Genomic DNA, 17,519 nt, shown 5'->3' with positions numbered 1-17,519 from the left:
GGGTTTAGGCCTGGCCCTTCCCAGTGCAGAAGCCCAGCTGACTTTTTGGGTGAACCCACTGTAGCCCTGTAGGGCTGAGGTAATTAAATACCCTGTACATGTGACAATGCTTATTAGTGCTAAGAGCAGGAAAGAAAAATTAGGCGACTGAGTGCAAAATAGAAGTATAAAATTTATTTAAAACCACCCACAAAGTTCTGTGTAATCAGGAATGATACAATTTGTAATAGTCTTTTTAAAAACTCATGACAAGATTTAAAATATATTTTCAATTACAGTATTCATTTAGCCTTATTCAGTTAGGACAATAAAAAAAAAAAAAGGAAGTTTACGTTCTAAACAGATGAGACACACAAGAAAAATAGAACAGAACAGACAATTTCCACGACAACAATTTTTACATGTATGTTTCAATACTAGTATCAACATTTCAATGCATCTTGCTACATAAACATGAAATCATGTACAACAACTGCTTGCACCAAAAAACATAGCTTAATTAGATCTTTCAAGTAACATGCAGTCACAACTCACAAGTCTTCAAGTACTGCTGGTAAGGGTTCCCTTGTCTGCAAAGAAGATTTTAAGGTTCCATTTCTCAGCCAGCATAACTCTTCACAGCTCCACCAGCCTCAGGGAGCTGTGCTCAGTTATACTGGGAAAGAATCAGGCCCCAAATGTTTGGGTTTTTTTGAGAAAACAGGTGATTTTTATACTTTTTCCTGTAAATACTGTGACATAATGAAGTGCTTTTTCTTTCTGATTTTTGTCTCCCTGTACGTAATCTTTTATTTAAAAAGTGTTAAATTTATGTTCCAGATTTCAATACAGTAGGTTGGTAACTGGAAAGAAGACTTCAAAGTTGAAAAATAAATATCAAATGCATCCCAAAGAAAGAGAGAAAAATAGAGAGAAAAGAAGAGAAAAGGAAAGAAAGGCTGACTCTTTTACCTTTGCTTCAGCACACGGTTAGTCTTTTAACTTTGCAAAGCAGGAAGGAATTCACTGGCCACAGCATTTCAGTACAGTGTCCTTACTTATTACTGTTCTTAGTGACAGCCAATTCCAATCAGTACCTATGAGCTGGTGTGGTACTGTCACATTAGGAAGAGCTGTCTCTTCCAAAATGAACAAATAATCGTGGAATAATTCACTGCTAAAAACCGAACTGTCTGAATGTTGGCATTGGTTAGAACTGGCTCTCATTTAGTAGTATTGGGATATCCCATTTGTTTTCTGGCCTACAGATATCTTTTCATTTTGTGGATCAGAGATTCATGAAGTTCAGCTGCTGCCTTTGGAGTTGCATGGATTAGACAGGCATTCACAAAGCTGTACAAAATCTGTTCTCATTAGGCTCTGCAGTACTGCTGATGTGTACAAATTTAGGTAGGAAAGTATATTTCCTTCTCCTCAAACGTTTTTTGAATGAGAAGTTTGCATTACCTTGCATTCCATAACTGCAGCTATGGAATATATGGGGGGAATTGCTTCCATAAAGCTTCCAGTGGCAGGGGAAGCTCAGCAGGACTCGGCATGCAGAGCAATGGCCATGGTTTCCCTGGCAAGTAGCACCACAGTCAGGGCAGGCAGGACATGCTGGCTTTTAGCTTTGGGTCCCAAAGTCCCCCAGTGTGACAAGAGCGCACAACGCTGCACACCCTGCTGGCTCTGCAGGGCAGATCCTCACAATCCCCCTCATCAGCAAGGAAAAGGGATCAAATTATGATAAAGGCAAGCAAGTATTTTAAGAGAAACTACCAGATCTTTTAAAAATGGTATTATTGACAATTCTATGAGATTTCTGGTCTGGCCATTACCTAGAGGCACAAATCTTTTACCACACTGGCTTTGGAGACAGTGTTGGGCAAAGAACAGCCAATATAAATGGATACTTAAAACGTGGTAAACCCCAAGGCAGTTTCTGTTGAACCTGCATTTTTAAACTAAGAACAATGTGGATGTTGCTGGCCAGTACATGCACAGCAGCAACACCATGCAGTTGATTTCAGTTGATTGTACAGATCAGTCATTTGGTGTCTGTTTTGATTTATGCTCCTGACCTTTGATACCATGGTCAGTGTGATGGGATACTCCAAAGGCCATAAGCTAAAGTGACATCCATTTAAGGCCCCTTTATCCTTTCACTGCAATGCAAAGGACAGTAGTATAAGTGAGAATCAGGGCCTTCATTCTTATTTTAAGACCACTCCTGTACCCTAGACCCTTTTCCATTACAACATCATCATAAAAAATACAGATATACATGTAAAATACTGATCAGTCACAAAACTTTCCACAACAGTATCAAAACGTTGTGTGGCAACAACTGCAAAACTGAACATCAAACTAGCAGTTCCCTTGCTCCACTGCAACAGCACTTCTTTGGAACACACTTCATCTGCTGTACCTGCTAACCCTGCAGATTAAGAGCCAGACCTGTCCTCCTCCTCACACATGGAGCTTTTGAGTGTCCCCCTGCATTCCGTGACTGAGGAATGGTGTAGGGTGTGCAGTGTTGGAAACAGCACCTTTGATCAGTCACACCCGACACAGCAAGTCACCCTCACCTTGTTTAGCACCCTGGTCTTGCATTCAGTGCAAGAATGCTGTTGGAAGATTCTAGTATTTGAATACAAGTATGTGTGGAAAAATGCCATATGTAATGGTCCAGTAGAAGAAAAGAGGAAAATGCACTGTTCTGGGAAGAATTAAAGAAAACAGCATCGAGAAGCATCTTGTATCTTTTAAAACTGAAGTCAGCAGTATGTTGGGATGATGAACTGGGGAACTGGATTGGAAAAAGAATCCTGAAGTCTTTATATCTCAGAAAGAAGGAAACAGTGATGCTGACACCCTGATACCCTTTAACAAAAGAAGCAACTACTTTATTATTTTCTGCTCAAGCTCCATCAATTCCATTTGCTGCTACAGAGGAAGAACATCTTTTTTCCCAGCAGCCCTATGGTAGTTAAGGCATTTAACTTGCACCATTTCACTTACACCACACTTGGGTGTCTCACAAGGACCGTGACTGATCTAACCAGAAGATGTAAAGAAACACTCCTGCTCTTTCAGTCATGCAGGTTCTGCAGCAGCCGCTTTCTGTCAGGAACTGGGCAGAGCTGTTAGAGTAACTCAGAAGACAAGAGACATTCCACAGAGATGCTGGCACAACAGGGAGAAAAAACAGTACAAAAATCCTGTACTCTGAGAAGGGATGACCTTTCCTTCTCAGGGGTCAGCAGTTTTTTAGTCTAGCAAAGTCTCTTTTGTTTGGCTACTTGCAGATATAAGAACAGGCTGTAATAACTACATCAAGAAATGTAAAAGTTAACTGGAAAACTGATTATTTGATTCTCTAAAAGAAACCAAAAATGTTTCAATAGGAAGTAATCAACAACCCATTTTTAACCACTCTTCAGAAGAAGTGATCCATACGTATCCTGGTGCATGATCAGATACTACTCTTAGAAATCCTTGCTCTCAGGAAACCTCAGGTGTAAAACTTTCTTTTATGATTTTGTAGCAACATACTAAAGCAGCACAAAGACAACTTGAGAAGACTGAGCAACCATCAGGTAATCCCCAAAGAGACTGAAATCAGTTCCAGAACTCTTCCACTAAGTAGCCCCATCCCCAGGATTTTTGACACTGGTCACTCAGGTTTAGATTACAGGCAAATATAAGTGTGTCACAGACTAAGTAAAAAAAGCTTATGAATTTAAAGTCAGATGTACCAAAAGAAGTGTCAATATAAAGAAGTATCCTGGCATACAACACATGTACAAAGAAGGTTGTCTCAAAAAGCCAACTGTACCTTATTCATGCTGTGCATAAAGTCATGGAATTGTTAAGGGTGGAAAAGACTGTAAAGACCATCCAGTCCAACCAGCATCCCCTCAGCTTTCCATATTCTCTATCCTGACCGTGGGAAGGGGCAGCAGACTGAGGATGAACGCAGTGCTCGCTGCATCGTTTGCCTTCACAGATCAAGAAAGGGTGACCAACTCTGTCCCTCTTTTTTTTTCCTTTAAACCAGTATATGGAGGCAGAGACTAAAGAAGGAGCTGTGGGAAGAGGTCAGTTTGTACATCTGTCCACAAGGAAACATCTTCCTGGTCAGAACAGTGCTGTGACACAGACACTGCAGTACCGTGGTGTCACAACAATCCATGGCAACTCTCTCTACCGCCCAATTTTATGGAAAGATATTCCCTCTACAATTCCTTCTGCCAAGTCGGACCAATACCTGATAAAATAAAGCAGGCCAGAACTTCCAGGTGTGATTGGACTGCTCCTCATCTCTAATTGTGTTAGTTAAGTTCAGATCATCACAGGCAGACAGCTGTCACACAAGAAATAAAACACAGCTATGGAGTCGACGCCACAAAGAATTTCAGGGACCACAATAGTCCTGCCCAAATGTAATTGCTGTTAACATATCCAAAGCATGCAAGTGGCCATGAATTTAGTTTTCCATATATCTGAGGGCACAGTTATTTCCTCCTGATGACCTAGAAATTACAGGATTTCTGTGGAAAAGAGAACAACCATATGTATAAGTGGACTGCAAAGCTGATGACTGCTTGATAAATGGAGCTAATTTCAACATGGGAGAAGTTCCATGGGAAATGAAAGGGCAAGACTGACCTTACATTTTTAAATATAAACCCATGAAGATGCAACTTTCCTTAACCTGCTTCCCTAACTTCTGTCTCACTGACCAACCTGTCAGATAAGACAAATCACGAGAAGCTGTCAAGAGCTCAAGCCTGGAGCTGCTCTGACACAGACCTGCCTGGGACTTGAGGTGCAGGAACTGTGTCACACTGCAGACCTGAATCACTGTCCTGCTCCAAACAGCACAACCTCTGTGTTTAACCACAACTAAACATCTACTCCAAATCTCTCTCCATCTGTCCTTGCACAACCTGTTCATCGTGGTAGGGCTGCAAAGCTCTGAGGGGCACAGACCTGACTCAGCTCTTGGCCATACCCCTCCAGTTAAACAGGGAATTGCAGGAAAGCCTGATGAATGAACACTCAGCAGGGCTGCAGCAACATAAACAGGACCCAAATTTAACCCACCAAATACTGCAAGGAAATTAAAGAGGTCTTTAAAAAACCCCACACAGTTGTATATTACAAAGAATCTTAAGTCCTAGAGAAGTTGTCATTTACCCATGCTTAACATAAAACGTGGCTTAAGATACTACAGGTATTTCCCGTGCTAAGTCTAGAGAAGCACTGTCATAGGTAAGACAAGGACTTTCACCAGCAGTTAAGTAAAAGTTACCTTAGAAAGTCCTTTAAAAAAAATTGAATACAACCGTTACAGGTAGAAAGCTGCAAGTATTTTAAGGTCTTAAAAAGCTTCTTGGATCTTGTGACTCAAGTACGTATAGAAATATGTTTTCCTGGTTTGTGTAATACAATAGCATGTGAAAAATCAGTAAATTCCCTGTTTAAGTGGGCATGACTGCAGTGACTCCCACAGGGACTCAAGGAGTCAAACAGAACCAGCTCCTGCAACAAGCACTGCTCCTTCCTTCCAGAGGGGAGGTGGAGTGCTGCTACTGGACCCAGTGGAGACACGGATGAGACATTTCTTCTGAAGTCAGAGGTGCTGCATGTTGGATCAGGACAGTTTTTGGTACCGTACTGTGAAAAATGATCCAAAGGCGAGCACAGCCCATCACCAACCCAGACCTGAATCCATGTACTGGTTTTCCACCCAGAACATTGTGCCAGCTACCTTAGTTTTACATCCAGCTCCTGGTCTGGCCATCCCAGAAGGGCTTAGTTAAGAGGTAAGAACAAATTACAAGTGGCTGTGTGGGCGGCAAAGGAAAGAACAGACCCACGGAGTAGCAAATCTTAAAGAGACAAATACTGTTATAAAACAATAACCTTACTGAAAACAATGCAGTTTGTGTACAAGACTGATAAATATTCTGAAGTGTTACAAGAATAGCAGAGTTGTACAAACAGTAAATAGCTGCATTTTCTATCCTGCAGTACAGCAATAGAAAATACCAGCTTCTCCAAGCACAGCCTGCCTGTGCCCAGCCAGCCTGGCAGGCAGGATGTGCTGGAAAAGCAGCTTAGGGGACACAGAAAAGGGAAGAGCACCACGAGGGATATGTTATTGTAGAGATGAGCTATTTCTCAGGTAAGTAATGTTAATGAAGTAGTAACTGTGAGTTTAGCACCTATCAGTTAATAGCTTAATTATTCTGTTAAGATACAAGTTTCTCTGTTAGAATTGCCATTTCACACCTGGACTATTTGCGTTTGAAGGGATCCTTTTAGATCCATCCTTCAGTGCCTCACTTCTTAGAGGAAAGCTGCTGGTTTTTCAATGGAACATTTTTATCTTGAACTTTACATAAGTTAAATATGGGCAATTGCAGGAGAAAATTCAAGTAAAAATGATCCACTTTAATGGTATGAACGTTTTAAAAGGTAAAGAGATGGCTCTGTAACTTACTAATTTTGTGTGGAAAATGTGTTTATTACGTGGGAGTGCTGAATTACAGCACTACAGAAACCGAAGCTGTCAGCACTACCAGTGAAACCAATAACCTAAGCTCGTGGTGTGGGGCCAGGGCTTTCAGAACAGCTGGGAACGTACAGCACTGCTCACTGTATGGACAGCTGCCACTCCTACTGATCTTGGGCTCACCAAAAACAGACAAGGGTTACAATGGAACTCTAAGGCACACAAAATACCATAATGATTTGATGTATACTGTATATTACATAGTTAATAAGCATAAAACTGCTGGTACAAAACGATGGCATAATATCGGTTCTGTTTTATTATTTACAATCCCTTCATATCCTCTATTTGAGCTAATATTAAGCTTTCAACTAAAATTTGCAGCATACCCGGTTTTTACAAACTTTACTTAAAATAGGTAAGAGACAAAGAACGGGTTCAATCCTTCCATCCTCTGCCATCGCAGCTTTGTTAACTGGAACAGAATGTGGGGAATTGAACCCGGGGTCGTTACAGAGTGATTGGTACTTCAGCCCTCGCTCCTGCACACCCCCCAGGGCAGGAGCGCAGGCTCGCGGCTCTGCAGCCACACCCAAGGAGTTGTAGCACCAAGGTCCCGACTGGCACCAGGTGTTAAAAACACCACTGATGGACTTGTCGTACCAGAACTGTAAAGAGAGTGCTTGCACTTGAGCTTCCCCAGGAAAAAGCACCTTGTCTGGGTTGCAATGCAGCAACTCTAGACAGCTGCTACGCCTCTAACAGCACCACTACAGCATAATGGATCAAGTATATCATCAGTACATTTGCACACTGCAACTCTCTGACCTGGTTCTACCGCCAGGCTGCCCGGCCGTGAGGCAGGAGGAAGGTCCAGCTCTGTGTGAGGGCCTGACCCTGCAGCTCCCCCAGGAGTCCTGGCTCCTGTGGGACCAGGTGCAGGATGAGCTCAGTCCCCAGCTAACGCTGTCATTTGGTAATGTGTTTAAATAAATAAGTTTAAAAAAGAAATACATAGGAGAGGAGAATCAGAAAGAAGAGTGGGATGCTACAGTATTTAAAAGCAATGGAGTGTCTGTTTTTCCTCTGATTTAGCAAATACTCGTTTCATGATATGTCACTTTTTCAACAGAAATGGAGAACAGAAGTTTCATGTTTGGAAGGAAGGATACAACCCTTTCCAAGAGAAATGTATAAACTACTTCAAAATTTTACAAAACATTTTTGTAAGAAAACGGAACTCAAAGTTGATGAATATTGCAGATAGGTTATTCTTAATGAAAAATTTGCTATTAAATATTAGAAGCTTAATAATTTTCCAACACTTTCTTTGTCATTTCCTCAAATTAATTTTTTTTTTCCAGAACAGAATAAGGCAACTCTAGGGGGTATTTTCTTTATCCCAAAACAATCCTACCCCTGAGGCATTAAGAACATTTGGTTGTCATGTTAACTTAGAATGCTCCAAAGGAATGAGACTTACACAGTTATTGCTCAAAGAAACCATAATAAAATGCTGCCTTTAAAAAAAGCAAACAATGTTCATGTCTCCCAATAGCAACACATGTACTGACCAGACATCTCCTGGGTTCACGTTTGTACACTCTCTTGAAAGGAATAAAAAGGTTCTGTAATTGATAACTGCTGTTTAAATGCAACATAAAATCTTCGATGAAAAAGGGCAAGTTAAAACCAACCACATATGCTGTGAGCACACATCCTGCAGCTGTAACAACACGGAACTCTACACAGCAAGAATAAAATCACTTCTGTAGAGTATGCACAAACCTCAGACAATATGATCCTTAGACTATACTATTTCAAGTTAATTTTAAAAATAGAAAGTGCTTTTAAAATATATATTTACAGCTTAAAAACAACTTCCAGCCATCCTTACCAATAACTTCATTTTATACATAATGACAAATCTAAAGAACAAAATTCATTGGTTTTCTAAAAGATTTATCTGTAATTTGGACTATATAGCAATGGTTGGAAGTTGTTAAAGCAATGGCACCATGAAGTAATAATTCAGCTTATTTATTTTTAACTGTTTGATGTGGTTAAGCACCAAGAGCTGTGTAGAGCTATAACTGTATAACTTGATTTAACACCATAAAATGTGAACCTGTTAAAATCCCTATAAATGATTTTTGTAGTAAACAGACTTTATTTAAAGCACCAAAATATAAATTCCTAAAGGTAATAAACTGAATGATTCAATCAAGGTTAATAACCTAAACAAAATCTTTCTTAGAATGTATTAAAACTATACAGCTTTTCTTTTTTTTTTTTTTTTTGCTTAAAATGTGCTTGAGCACCACCAAATGTTAAAGTCACAGTTTAAGAAGAAATCCCCCCCCTTTTTTTTTTTCTACCTCAGCCTTAAAATGGTTGAGATGAGCAAATAGTAAACGACAGGAGACTTGTTCTTGAACAGCACCTTGGAGAAGCCCCGTGTGACCCTGCGCAGGAGGGGCCCCGCCACCTACGCCCAGTGGTTGTAGGGCCCCGCCACGCGCGTCAGGGCGTACGAGGACACCGTGATCACGTTGTCCTTGGTCACTGTCAGCGCTCGGCGGGAGGGAATTTGGTTGAACTCATTGTCTTCGTAAAAAAGCTCTCTGTTTTCACTTGGTTGCTTTGCTTTCCTGTTGCCGGAGCTCAGTTCCGAGTTCTCCGTTCCCAGTCGTTCCGCTTCTTTTTCTTTCTCTTTCGCCCTCTCGGCCATCTTTGCTTCCCACATGGCTAAACCGTGTTTTGGCTCATTTAAATTTTTGTGTTGGTAGAAAACTAAAGAAATTCTCGTGGGGTGATTCCGGTTGGGTTTTTTGATCGGTGTGGTGGCGTGGAGTTCCCGTCTGGCACATTCAATTAGGATAGAACCGTGAGAAGGTGCCACAGCAACCCCACCGATGTCATCGTCCAAGAAATTGTGCTCGCTGTCTGACCACAACTCCTCAGCCTTTTCTTCAGAATCAGCCGGGTGTCCCAGTGCACTGCTTTGCTTTTCATCAGCACAGTCCAAGTCACACATCTGTCCTCGATGGGAGCTGCCCTTTTCCACCGGGCATCCATGGGAACAGTCGGCTCCGTTTCCGACGGCATCCGTGGCCGGAGAGCTTAGCGGTACTGACGGGTCACAAGAGCTGACCATCTGTGAGGAAGAGCTGTCCAGCTGGAGCTGACAGTTCTGTTTGTCGGGCTGATGTTCAAGTATAGTGGGCAGGGGGTCCGTGTGGGCTGGGGGGCCTGGAGCAGTGACCTCGGGAAGCACCGGTGGCACCCCATTCACCTTCTCGTCCAGCAGAATTCCAGTATAATCCTTGACAGACACATCGAAGCTCTTGCAGTTGATGTAAGGGGTCACGTGAGGTTGCTTGGTACTGCATTCAAAATACCCGTAGGGAACTGAAAAATCTTGCTGAATGTTAGTCACTGCTGTCAGGCCAGGCTTATGTGCTAGAGATGGACAAGGATGTAAACTATCCACCTTGAAGGGGGAGGAAGCTGGGCACTGCTTTAGCAAGGAGCAATTTTTAGTAGTGTTTGGAGTATGTTTCATGGCATACAGGTGATTGGAAGTCTCCATTTTTATTCCAGGTTTTAAAGCATCTGTTTTGTTCCCTAGAAGAAACGCACACCAAAGTGTAAGTACCTTTCCTCAATTCATAAAACACACCTCTTAGAATATTTTCATACTTGTTTTCTAACATGTAAAATGTACATGATGACTACAGATTTTTCAAAATGGTTATTTTAAGCTTTTTAGGGATATCTCTATGACCTTAAGTATACATGTAATAACCTTGTTGAATTACACCTTAACCTTTTCCAGTCAGGCTGTTGGTACATAAAAAAGAAAGGTATTTCTCAAAGGGATGAGTAAAATAAACAGATAAAATGAAATAACCACTGAGTCCCAATTCACACAGCTCAGTCCTACACAAGAGCTCCTCAGCAGTTGACTGCTGGCCTTCAGTTGTTACATCACAGATGAAATTCAGCCTGTCTGAAATTAGGCCTGTGAATCAGTCAAAATTCTGGGCTGCCCTGACCCTGTATTATGACAAGAAAAGGCTTCTTTATCTTGTCTGTCACATCCAAAAGTTCCTGAGTTATAACCACTCCTGCATTGTAATATCCACTTACAAGTGCCTTTAAAAAACAGGATCTGGCAACATGCTCCAGGTAAATCCATCCCTACAGAGTTGGATCCCGTGATTTGGTGTCTGCCCCGTTCCCATGGAATTGCCTCACAGGAATCATTTCACACCTTCGTGCAGACACCTGTTCAGTCCCTGTCAGCTCCCTAAGCTATTTTTAGCCACATCAGCCCTGCTGCTGGGCTTGGGTGTGGAACAGCTCCTCAGTGACGGAATCTCATCACGGCTGTGTTCCATCCAGAGTCCACTGGATCAATGGGAAAGAATTCCATCGTCTTAGATGGGTTTTGCATCGTGCCCTGCAGTTGCTTTCCCTGTATTTGGCTGGCAGATTGGCACCCCCAGAGAGCTCTCAGGCACTGTCTCTGTCAGTGTTTCTTCTTTGTTCCATAAATACACAGAATGCTTAATTGCTGTACCCAATACAGAAGAACTATTCTTTCTTCTACTCTGTCTTCTAATAATTTATAAATAGTGATGGATTAAAAACCATTCCTCCAATAGGAATACAAAAAAGTCAAGGGATAAATTACAGACACAATATGCAAAAACTGAAGCTGAGTGGGATATAAGGAAGCCACAATGACCCTTTAAAAAAGACTTTTCTGTGAAATCAAACACAAAGTATTTAATGTAATTAGAACAGCTCCCCCCAGACCAAGACCTCTCACCAAGCTGGTGGTCCTCTCCTGTTCTATCCAATATGGGCCAAGAATTGCTGATATTTACAGGGACAGAAATAACTTTCCATCTTTGATGTTTATTTGTCCCAAATAATGTGGTTAAAAGACAGGACTGCGCAAGGGAGGAAGTAAGGCCTCTGTCATTAATACACATTTCATACTAATTTAGAATTTCAAAGGCCTTCAGAATTAGAAAGTGTAAAAACTAGAGTTGTGCTGCTTGCAGTTGGTAAAAGGTGCATGACAAGTGCACTGTTTAATACTTTCCCCCAAGGCCTGGGCCCAGTGGAGACTCAGACCAAGCCCTCACAAGCTGACTCAGGCTCCTCCACACCATCCTGGCTGCCAGGTGAGGGTAGGAGAGAAGATGAGTCCTCCCTTACTCCTTTCTCATTTCCAGTGCTCTAGATGGGAAGAGATGCAGGTCAGAGGGGTCTCTCAAGCTCTGCAGCTGGGCTGTACTGCAGTGGCTCTCAAGTGAAGGTCAGGTCTCTTCCAGAAGGCCGGGTTACACCTCCATTGTGGGCAGCACGGCATAGTCTTGTGACTCCATCATCCTCCAGGCTGCTCCAGAGCCTGACAGCCTCACATGGCTGAGCACGTGGCCAACAGATCTACCACCCACGGAAATCCCATCTTATTGTATGTTCTCCACATTCTTTCTCATATTTGCAAAACCAAACCAATATTCTCAACCCTTGCCCTCAGTTAGCAAACCGAGTACTCTACATTACCTGCCTCAGTTATCCACACCTTCCCCTACAGCTGGAGTGTAGCTAAGGATCCTTTCGTTCTTCCATCAGGAGAAGATTTAATAGTAATTTCTGATTTGCTTAACAGCCTTGAGCAGTGCTGTGTTCACTGCTTACCAAAAACTCTATCAGGATTTCTTCCATTCTATTTTCTATTACTATGAAAGGATCCTGATTAATCGTTCCCTCTGGTCTACCATCAGGAGTGGCTACTGAATAGCCCAGGTTAACTGCTGTCTCCACACCCTTTGGTCCTGTTTTCATACTAGGTCTGCCATTCTCAGCTAGACTCCAGGTTCCTGTTCCTGAGGACTAAAATGATACCTGCCCTGGCAGAGAGCAAAGAGGCAGTTGGTGATTGATCCCTGTAACTGCAAGCCCTGCATGTACAAGTACAGCACTGCAGAGCTCCAAACCCAGGATTTACAGATCTCGGCACTGCACTGTGGGCAGGGGCAGCTTTGGGGTGCTGGAGTGTCCCCAGCCCTCAGCCTGTGGGACTGGAGAGAGCACTGAAGAGAGGTACAGAAACACCCCACGTTCCTGTCTGGCAGAGCCCAGCACTGCACTGAGCTGATCTTCCTCAGCCACCACTGCCTCCCACACAGGCACCCCCAGCACGAGGGCCATGGGCACATGTGGGGCTCACAGTGCTCACATCTGTTTTGGGGAACCCCACTGCCAGAACTTCATGACAAAAGCTGCCCTTTCAGCATAGAAACTAAATATTCTGTTCACATTCTTATTTTTCCATCCCTGAACAACTTTCTCACTCATGAAAGTGTTTCTTCCACGCTCTGTGCCTTACTTTAGTCACCAACTCTTTTAAATTACTTTACAAAAATAGTTCAAGTCCAAACAAATGATCTAAGTTGGCTTGTTTACGCAGTTATTTTATTACTTTTGCATGTCCAAGGAGTAAAGTTCTGTGTTCCCAAGGCACATGGACACCCTGGCTGTTGCAGCACTGGTTAAGGTTTCCAGGTGTGGAAGCCATGGTTGCTACACCTGCAATGTCATGTTCAGGTAGGTGGGCCATAAACCTCTCTCACTCTTTCAAAACAACACTGCAGAGAGATCAAACCATTTCAGGATTCATTCCCAAACCAGAGCCCTCTAATGCTTCTGGAACTTCCAGCCCAGCCCCAGCATGGAGCTGCTGTGTCCCCAGACATGCACGTGGATGAACTGCATGTCTGTCTGATGTCCCAGGGGTCAGCAATACTGATCTTCTGGTTCATCAGTCGCCCTGACTCCCCTCCTGAGACAGAGTGCCCAGTGCCATTACCAGAGGTGACAAATGCATTTTCGGTTTTTTAAATGTTATTCCCCCAAATGCAGACATTCTTCTAAATACATTTCACTGTCGTTCCTCCCCTTAAATCTGCATATATCTGGATGGTTCTCATGAAATAAAATTACAGCAGGTTGGCTAATTTTCCTCCCTTCTTCCTAACAGGGAATAGCCTGTGCTTTAATTCCTTTTATTCATTTTTCTCCCGCTAATCAGGGAATTCGAGTCCCTGGCTTCTTCCACCTCTTCCTTCTCTTCTACTTCCCATTACTGCCCAGTCCCATACCGTAGTTCTACCCTGGGAAGGACTGGCCCAAAATCCGAGCCCGGTACCGCAGTGTGCATCCAAAGCACCTACACAGCTCAGCCCAGGCACAGCTCTAATGAAACCGAGTGTTGAGGAGCTTTTCCCTCCCTCAGCTGTGCAAGAGGCAACACAGGATCAGAAGAGACTGCCAGGATTTCATAAGCATCACTCACCTAAACAATGCAAAGTGTTGCCCAGATTTTCTGGGGCTTCGGTTTTCAGCTTTACTGGTGTTGAATATTTTTTATCTATCAATGGCTGCTTTTCACTCGGGGTCCTCCTTGTGTCTGGTTTCTTTTTCTTGGTGGCTCTGAGAGGCTCAGCCAACATCCGCACTTCCCTGGGGAATGCTGTGAGCACCTGGATGGCCCCGGCTTTGATCTTGGCTTCCAGGCCCTCTTCGGTGCCGAATTCATCTGTCTGTGAGATTTTGTACAGAGGCAGCACGTGGAGCTGTTCGTCACTCGGGATCACCCCCACGCTCCGGTTGTCTTCCTTCGTCAGGGTACAGACCTGGCAAGAGCAGGGACAGTGACAGGTGACCCCACAGACCCGGTGCTGGGATATTGGGGCAGCCACCCCAGGCCTCACTGCCTGCTTGCATTTACGGCCTCAGTGCTGCGGGGCTTTCAAATGCAAACCATCTGACACACATTTTGTTTCATCTGTGATGACACAGAAAAGTTATTGCTACTTGAACGAGATCAAGGCACGTGTCTTGGACAGGAAAAATGAAACTCTGCCTCAGCTCACACTACCCACAAATATATGCCAACCTTGGAAAATAATCTCAGCTGTAAATAATGTTAAATTCCTATGTATTCCAATTATTTTCTAAATACCTAAGTACATCTTTGATGATCAGATTAATTCTTAAGGACTGTAAAATAGAAAAAAATATTATTTTTGGACTGAGCAAGAACTAGAATTGGTTTTGGTTTTGGCTGGCAAATGAAAAAACCCACTGCAAACAGTTACTTTTACTGCTCTTACAACACTTTCAGCAAATCTCAGCTCTAACTCACTCCCTCTCTCTTAAATTAACACCCCACTGTCATCAAGCCACAGGACCTAGGAAATGTTCTGTTAGGCCACTGCCCTCCTTCCTGTCATTCTGGGTTGTGAGATCCTGGAGCCCAGGACAGTGCTGGTTACATCCAGTTTGATAAGGGCACATCAGAAATGGGAACAAATATTCCAATTTACTGCAACAGTTCCTTATCACAAGTGTAAGCTGAACATTTGCACAGTCCTGGAGTTCCAGCTGTTACTAACGCTAACCCTTCCCCTTGAAAGCAGCACTCAAACCAGCAGGACTCCTGGTGTCACTCCCAAGGGATGGTGACAGCTCTGTGTGCCTGTGGACATGTACAGTCACCCTTTCCTGGGTTTACCAGTGGCATTCCTAAGGGACCACTACATCACCTCCCACCTCAGCTGCTACTGCCCAGGAGTTACTAACTACACACACAGAGGAATACCAGCACCCTCCATCCAAGGATGGGATGATACTCCCTAAGTGGAAACATATCATTCCATCACTGTGTTTGCTGAATGCCATGCCTATCCTGAACAGTCAGTCCAATTTCCCAGGATCTTGTCACCACGCCTAAGATTCCAGGGGAGAAGAATTATGTTATTATTCAGGAGGGGAAAAAACAAAACATTTTTAATTTTACAGCACAGCTTTTGCATAAAGGCATCACACAGTTATTTCTAGAACACGAAAGTTGCAGAATCCCCAACTAAAAACCCTGGATCAACAAGGGGGTGGCTGGGGCTGCATCACTGGCTCTATGCAAAGCTTGGCAGTGGCAGAGCAGCAGCGGGAGGGGCTCTGAGGGGCAGACAAGGGAAGAGCTTTTGGGAGGCAGCTGGAGGGGTGAGGGAGGGCTCTGGGGCAGCTGTAGCACGGCTGAGGTGCTCCATGCGTACTCACCTCCGGGGCAGCCTCTGCACTACGGGAGAGTCAGAGAAAACAACCGTTGTTGCATGAGCAGCGAACGGAGCTGCCGCTCCAGACTCCCACACCCCACAGCCCAGCACCTCATCCCTGCTCCCACCTCTGCTGGGCACGGCACGAACGCGCTGCCTGCAGCTCCTCCCTGGAGGTGACCTGCATCCAAACCTCAGCACTCAGCAGGGAGAGTTCACTACTTGGAACAAGAGGGAAAATCTCCAAAGACAATTCAGTTTCTGCAAAGTTCAGTGAAAGCTGGCTGAAATTTGCCAGCAGATTCCAAGTTATTTGGGAAAGGTGAGGGAGGGTCAGGCATACAGAAAGCACAAGTACACATGACTGGTGTTCTCAGAAAGCCCAGAACAGCCTCCCCCTCTAAACTGAAATCAAAAGCAGTAAGGAAATGAGCATTGAGGGGCCTGGCTCCCACTTGTTCTCATCAGGAACTGGGCAATTCCCACTTGTTTTTTAGGATACCATGTCTAGCCTGTGCCTGGCCCATGCACAAATCCTGAAGATTCAATCTGGTCTTGATTATTTTGAAAACTGAGACCCTCATCCAGTTTACTGTTCTAAATTTCCATGCAAAAGCCAACACCCTCTTCGGAACAGGAAAGCTGGGGAACTGTTTTGAGGCACTGAACAAGATGAGGGCTGTAATATATTGACAAAACTATGGTGAAAGTGTAGTCAACTCCAACACACCCTATACTAAATACTGAGTTAGAACACATCAAGAAATGAATGCATATCCAAAACTGTTAAAAGCCTGAAGACCAGTACACCTACAGCCTAAATTCCACAACAGCTATTCTAATACATGTAGAATTTCAAGGTCAGTGCCCCCCAATACATTTTAACATAAAAGTGAGGACACAATGGTAAATGGATAATTGAAAAATTAATGTTATAGGGAAACAAGCTACAAGTGAAGGCTGTACATATAAGCCAGCATCTTACAGCTGAAGGTGGTAAGCCACCAAATGAGAAATACCTGCTAAAAAACCCCCCACATTCCAGAATTCAAATCTGTGCAAAATATTCCATTAAGAAAACTCAGAGAGAAGCTTTTGCTGAGAAGTCAAAAGCAACACTTTCCATTGGTACTGAAACTGTGCTGCAAACTGGCCAAAATCAAACCCGAGCATGAGAAAACCATCAGCTCTGTAAAGGCCATTTACACAGGGTGAAGCTGCATATCCTGCTATTTTGCTTTTTCCAGAACATGCAGCTAAATCATCCAGGATGCTCAAAGGTCACTGAAAATGTTGGCCAAGTGGTTTGTTTAGGTTTCCAGTGTGTGTGGTGGTCAAACCCATTACCTGTTCTGGGTTTGGTGATGTCATGGTAAAACTTGCGTATCTGTAAGACTTGATTAATAATTTCTTTTAAACTTAAAGTGCACCAGAACTCAATCCCATCCCCTCCAGAGATCTCCAGAGAAACATCTGTAGGCACACAGCTCCCAGTGCATTATTCTGGGACTCTTTGATCTGCCTTTGTCCTCCTGACCCTCACATGTAGAAATGGAGTCTTTTCCACTGTGTTGTAAGAACAGATGTTTTAAATTCACGTTTCAGCAGAGCAGTCAAACAGCCTTTCTAAACCTTGAAGATGGAAGCAGGTTTCCTCCCCACACCTTCCCTGTGCAGCTGGAGAGCAGAGTGGCTGTCCCTGGGCCCAGGTGCTGCTCCATCCTTGCCTGCCAGGACACCCAGACCCCTGTGCTTCTCCTGCAGCCGAGACAAGCCAGGGGCTTCTGCTGGTCTGATCCCCCTGGACAGGTGTGTGCAGGTCAGCACTGGAGGGGGGACCCCCACCTGTGTTTTCATCTGAGCATTCCCTGCCCCCC

The 17,519-nt window shown here is 43.7% G+C and overlaps 1 protein-coding gene across 4 annotated transcripts in view; it reads right to left on the bottom strand.

The window, feature by feature from the left end:
• Positions 1–148: 148 nt before the first annotated feature.
• The window catches only part of TET1 (tet methylcytosine dioxygenase 1), a 67,387-nt gene continuing 50,016 nt past the window's right edge, over positions 149–17,519 (bottom strand). For all 4 annotated transcript variants that reach the window (XM_050336801.1, XM_050336821.1, XM_050336811.1 and 1 more), the window contains 2 exons: positions 13,881–14,220; positions 149–10,132 (listed from right to left, as the gene is read on the bottom strand). In XM_050336801.1, coding sequence (XP_050192758.1) covers positions 8,994–10,132; positions 13,881–14,220 — 1,479 coding nt within the window. In that variant the 3' untranslated portion in view covers positions 149–8,993. The remainder of the gene's footprint in view (positions 10,133–13,880; positions 14,221–17,519) is intronic.

Source organism: Myiozetetes cayanensis, unplaced genomic scaffold (genome assembly GCF_022539395.1).
Source record: "Myiozetetes cayanensis isolate MyiCay16 unplaced genomic scaffold, myiCay2020 scf10, whole genome shotgun sequence".
In the NCBI taxonomy this organism is placed as follows: domain Eukaryota; kingdom Metazoa; phylum Chordata; class Aves; order Passeriformes; family Tyrannidae; genus Myiozetetes; species Myiozetetes cayanensis.
Note: the sequence above shows the minus strand (reverse complement) of the source record. Positions and strands in the feature narration are given on the sequence as shown.